This window comes from Conger conger, chromosome 15, assembly GCF_963514075.1.
Source record: "Conger conger chromosome 15, fConCon1.1, whole genome shotgun sequence".
Classification (NCBI taxonomy): Eukaryota; Metazoa; Chordata; class Actinopteri; order Anguilliformes; family Congridae; genus Conger; species Conger conger.
The window spans coordinates 21,143,489-21,148,559 of NC_083774.1; the positions used below are offsets into that span (position 1 = coordinate 21,143,489).

General features: G+C 47.9%; 1 protein-coding gene across 1 annotated transcript; it reads right to left on the reverse strand.

Moving 5' to 3' along the window:
* Positions 1 to 715: 715 nt before the first annotated feature.
* Positions 716 to 4,818, reverse strand: LOC133111710 (RNA-binding protein MEX3B-like). The gene is made up of 2 exons (XM_061222258.1): positions 4,329 to 4,818; positions 716 to 3,564 (listed from the first exon to the last, which is right to left on the reverse strand). The coding sequence occupies exons 1-2, from the start codon at positions 4,549 to 4,551 to the stop codon at positions 2,153 to 2,155; spliced, it is 1,635 nt and encodes a 544-aa protein (XP_061078242.1). The 5' UTR covers positions 4,552 to 4,818; the 3' UTR covers positions 716 to 2,152.
* Positions 4,819 to 5,071: the final 253 nt, after the last annotated feature.

A 5,071-nucleotide genomic window follows, 5' to 3' on the forward strand; every position in this document is an offset into this window, starting at 1 on the left:
CAAAGATTAACTGGCAAGTACCCTGCAACCAATGACTCAATATTCCCGCACCACAGATTGAGTGGTTAATGGTGAAGTAAGCCAAGATAAATGTACTTCTGGGCTGCATCCAGAGTCACGTAAGACAAGAACACTTGATTCTGATACTTGTTTATGCTACAGGTGAAAGAAAATTTGTACATGCAGGAGTGCCCACACATGAGCGAGCGACTGAGCACGCACACACGCACGCACACACACACGCACACACACGCACACACACTTCTCACATTCACTCCCAGTTCACAGCCCATCTAGCTCTGTTTGTCCAGACTACCTCTGGGCTTCTGGGGAGCGAAGTACAACCCACAACGACGGGATCATCTGAGGTAGAGGAAAAAATGGAGCAGCTACCCCCCTACAAAAACCAAGTCACAGATACTCTGCTAACCTTTAAACCTGAACTTACACTACAGTATTTACAAACATGTTTACCATACAAAGTACGGGAATGTTATTAAAGAAGCTGAAACGGTCTCAATGTGATTATATTTGCAAGCATGAATAACTGGCCTTTGTGCTTTAACTCCCCCCCATCAATACAAGGAAGCACAGTGACCAGTGGGAAATTGCCTTGTATTGAAAACAGATGTAACTAAAACACTGAGGAAACATTCAGGACTGCACCAAGCCAGGCACACAGAGAAAAGTGAGAAGGAACCAAAACACACACTAATTTCATGTACCATTTTATTGTATTTATATAGAAATGCTAAAAAAAACATGAAGTAGCACCTTTACTTAAGTTTTACCTTATGAACTTCAAATGTCAGAAAAATAAAACTCTTAATACATTTTCAAATCTTGTTTCAGCAAATATAATATTAGTATTTGACCATGAGATTAAAGGCCCTTTTTCATAAAATAAAATATATTTTGATTTTAAACTTTGTTCAATAAAGTACACTGACACTCAATTAACTTCACCTACATATACATAAACAAGTGGTAAACAAATGTATTAAAATAGGAATCCTAAAACTATAGTGGTGCAACAGAATCCTGTAATTCCCACTTGAATCTAATTTATACAAATTTTATAAAGCATAAAAGGCTCCTTTTCATTGGAATTACTAAGTTTTATACATTTCAGGTTTTGTAATAATATAGAATAAAATATGCTTTATATTACTGAATAAAAAATATGCTGGGTGAAGCAATTTCAAAAGACATTTTTGCTGAACTTAAAAACCCATCCCAACAGAATACTGTTAATTGAAATACATTTTGTGGTTTGTATTTCTGCCCAAGAGTTTATGATATTAAAATTATACAGTGTTCACTGCCTTAAGGCCATACTGAAAAGGAAAGATAAAAGGTTTTACCCAGCTACAAAAAAGTTCACTGAACTTAAAATAACAATACTTGTAAACATCTTTGCAATACGAAATATAGTCTCTCATGTCAAAGAATAAAATACTTTGATCTGTATTAATGCAATTAATATTTACATTTTAAACTTGTGAAATTTTGGATCTATGTATACACGCATTTATATACACAAGATATGCCATGACTCTTACTCACTGCAGATTCAATATTGTTCTATATATCTTCCGCATAGCTATAGCCATTACTTGTGCCTCCAGTACATTCCAGCAGTCAAACCTGAAGGCCTATTTCAGACTGTCTTCACTGCCATGAAATAAGAACCCCAGCAAGTGTCTTCCTCCATTTCATAACTTCACAAACAGCAACATTACTGCAAATGTTCCAATTATACTCTAATATTTAAAGCATGCATTAGATGTTGTAAATGTTCCCAAGTTACAGTACATGACAAACGGCAGAGCCCTGACCACTGCTCCTCTTTGGGATGCTGCGGCCCTGTGCGCACACATGCATGCACACCAGCACGCAGACTTCACACACCCACATCACACACACGTGTCTGTACGTCTACACACGCACACATGCACGCACTCACACGCACGCTGTTTTTTTTAATACACAAAAACTTCCCTGTTTCTACACATACATGTCTCTACGTCAACACAGACACCTATACTTATGTCTACATCCACACACATGTTCATGTACACGTGTGTCGTTTTGTCTTGAAAACGCACTACAGTTCTGGTTCGCTCTGAGGTGTGTCCCGGTTGGGCACGTCCTATGAGAAGATGCGTATGGCTTGAGTGACAGCAGTGTGGCAGACGGGACATTCTGGATTGTTCCGCTGGCAGATGCGGTTGGCACACTCCATACAGAACAGGTTGTGCCCGCAGGGCACCAGTGCGGCGATCACCTCGCTCTCGAAGCACAGCGAGCAGTCCCGGCTGCCCTTCCGGCCCGTACCCACGGAAGAGGAAGAGGACGACGAAGACGTCGAGGAATCCGATGAAGCGGAGTCCGAGGGGATTTCGGGGAGGTGCGGCCCGCACACGGAGGGCTCGTCCACCCCGTTGGGCAGCCCACAGTTAGAGAAGGTGGAGAAGGTGAGGGCGCCCCCTCCTGGGTCACTGCACACCCTGCGGGCCAGCGGGTGCTGGGAGAGCCCGTTGGCGTGGTGGTGCTGCAGGGGCGGGGACAGTCTGGAAGGGGCCCTCTGCTTCCCTACGCCCCCGCTGGCGTTAGCAGGAGGGTCAGCTGGAAACATTGTGGGCGGGGCAGCACTGGGAGGGGCGGGGTGCTCATACTGGGACCACACCAGACTGGGAGCGGCGGGCGTGGCTGGGGCGTGTTTGAATCCTGGCGAAGTTTTGAAAGTCAGATCAGTGCAACCTGGGGAAATGGAGCCAAACTTGTCGGCGTTGCCATTCATGTTGCCGTTAGCGTTGGCGTTGTTGTTGTTATTGTTGTTGTTGCCATTGCTGGAGGCCGTGTAGCTCAGGGTGGGGCTGGGGGGGCTGTAGTCAGCCAACCGGGAGCCTCCGTTGTTGCCGAAGTAGGAGTCGGTGGAGGCGCTGCCCAGGGAGCTGGAGCTGTCGTTGCGGTAGTTGGAGAAGGGCTTGCGGCTGCCGGCGGGCGTGGTTCCAGGGACGGACTTGCTCCACAGAGTTGGGTGGCCGTGCAGGTCGAAGCCCACGTCCGTGCCGTTGGCATGGAAGTCGTTGTCGTCGGTGAGCTCCACGAAGCCGCCCGTCCGCATGGCGATGTGGGCCTCGATCTCCTCCCGGGCGCGGTCCACGTTCTCGGGCATGCCCGTCACCTCAAACACGGGCTCCTTTTCGCGGCTGGGCGTGACGATGTAGGTGTGCGTCTGCTGCTGGATGCGCTTGATGGTCGCCCCCTTGGGCCCCACCACCAGCCCCACCACCCTGTAGGGGACCCGCACCTGGATGGTGGTCTGCCCAGGCAGGTTGGGGGGCCCAGGGATTGAAGCCCCGCCCCCGCCGTTCAGGCTGGCGTTCTTGTTCCTGGAGGCTCGGATCATGGAGAAATGCTCTGCGGCCGAGATGATCTCCCTCCTCGCCATGGCTACGTCCTCCCTTCTGCCCGTCACCACGAACACAGGCTCCTCCCCCCGCACAGGAGTCTTGATATAGGTGTTGGTCTTTGCTCGCAAGGCTTTGATTTTACAGCCTATGTTTAAAAAAGACGTAGATAAATAAACCACGATGTTATGTGCTCGCATGGAAAATAAACCTCGCCCTAGAAATTATGGTATAAACAGATGTGCTCTGGTGTTCAGATATCCATGCACGCCGATTTGCACGATCTGCACTGGATAAATTAGTACCACATGCTTCTCTATCCTGACACAACAGCCCTTCGATTCAACCACAGCTTTCAAAAAAAAGAAAGAAAGCAGTGACTTAAAGAGTTGCATGCACAATGCAGGTAGAATTCGATATCATATCCTGAACATCACAACTTTTGTTTAATGCCTAAGCTGCATGCTGCACGATGAATCCTGAAATTGTAAATATTGACATGTGTCCCACAGTTTGACGCTTGAGTAGCTTCATTCTAATAGTAGCCCACCGAGAAATCATTACCCTAAACCGTCCCCGTGGCCGAGTGCAAAGAAAGTGGGACAAAAGATAAAATATAACAACGTGGTGGGCAGCCGCGTTGCTATTTTAGCTAGCTAACACCCACCCTGTCAAATTCTAATTGTTAGTCATTTCTGCAATAATGCAAATATTTCTCCACTCTCCTTTTTAAATGTCAAATAGTAGTAGTATAGCGAGATAAAGAATACGTGATTCCTCAGTATCGCCAGCCAATAAACTATAGGCTACAATCCTCGACCACAGCTGTGTGCCACATAGCTGGAGAACAATTCTGATTGATCCACTGCCCTGGAATAAACTAAATAACAACAACAGCAGCTTGCTACGCACCTTGCCTGCCGACGATTTCGGCTACGTGCTCCGAGCTGGGAACCGGGACACATTCGGTCATGTTAACGCTCTTCTTCCTCGGCTCGTTGTCGTAAACAGAGCTGTCATCGTTGTCCAACCCGAGCAGCTGGTCCAGTGCTATCTGGAGGACGGTTTGGTCCCCCAGTGCGTCCACCTGACTGCCCCCATTTCTGTCCATATCTGCGAAAAGCGAACTGGGCATCTTCGGTATCTTGCAGTCCCGCGGATCGAGAGGAGCAGACAAAAGAAGGCAGCAGGAGCACAACACGGATTGGCGAGTGAGAGAAGGGGTGGACAGGTTTCAAGCCAGCGGTGCAGAAACGGTGCTTCCCTTGACAACCTATAATTAGTGCAAGCCAGCCAACACAGAGCTGTCCGAGCCCGTATTTGCTACGGGACGGACGGAAAGTGTATTATGCTCGCTGGAACGCCGGTGCCCCTCCCGGCGAACCACTCGGCTCTTCTCGTATCTCTGTCTGGGCTCACGGCGAACAGACTGCACTCTACTGGGGGATGTGTGTGGGTGACGTCACTTAAGCTTGGAAGGTACACAGTGCGGTATGGCGTTGCGAGTATTTGCACAGGAACAGTTGATTGGCCACACGTAGAGCTTGAGGGAGGGGATAGAGTGCGAGCTCTTGGACAAACCCTTGGTCTTTGTTGTTGCGCGAAACAATAGGCCAGGATACTTTGCTTAAGTTATTGTCAATGGAATGGGCATT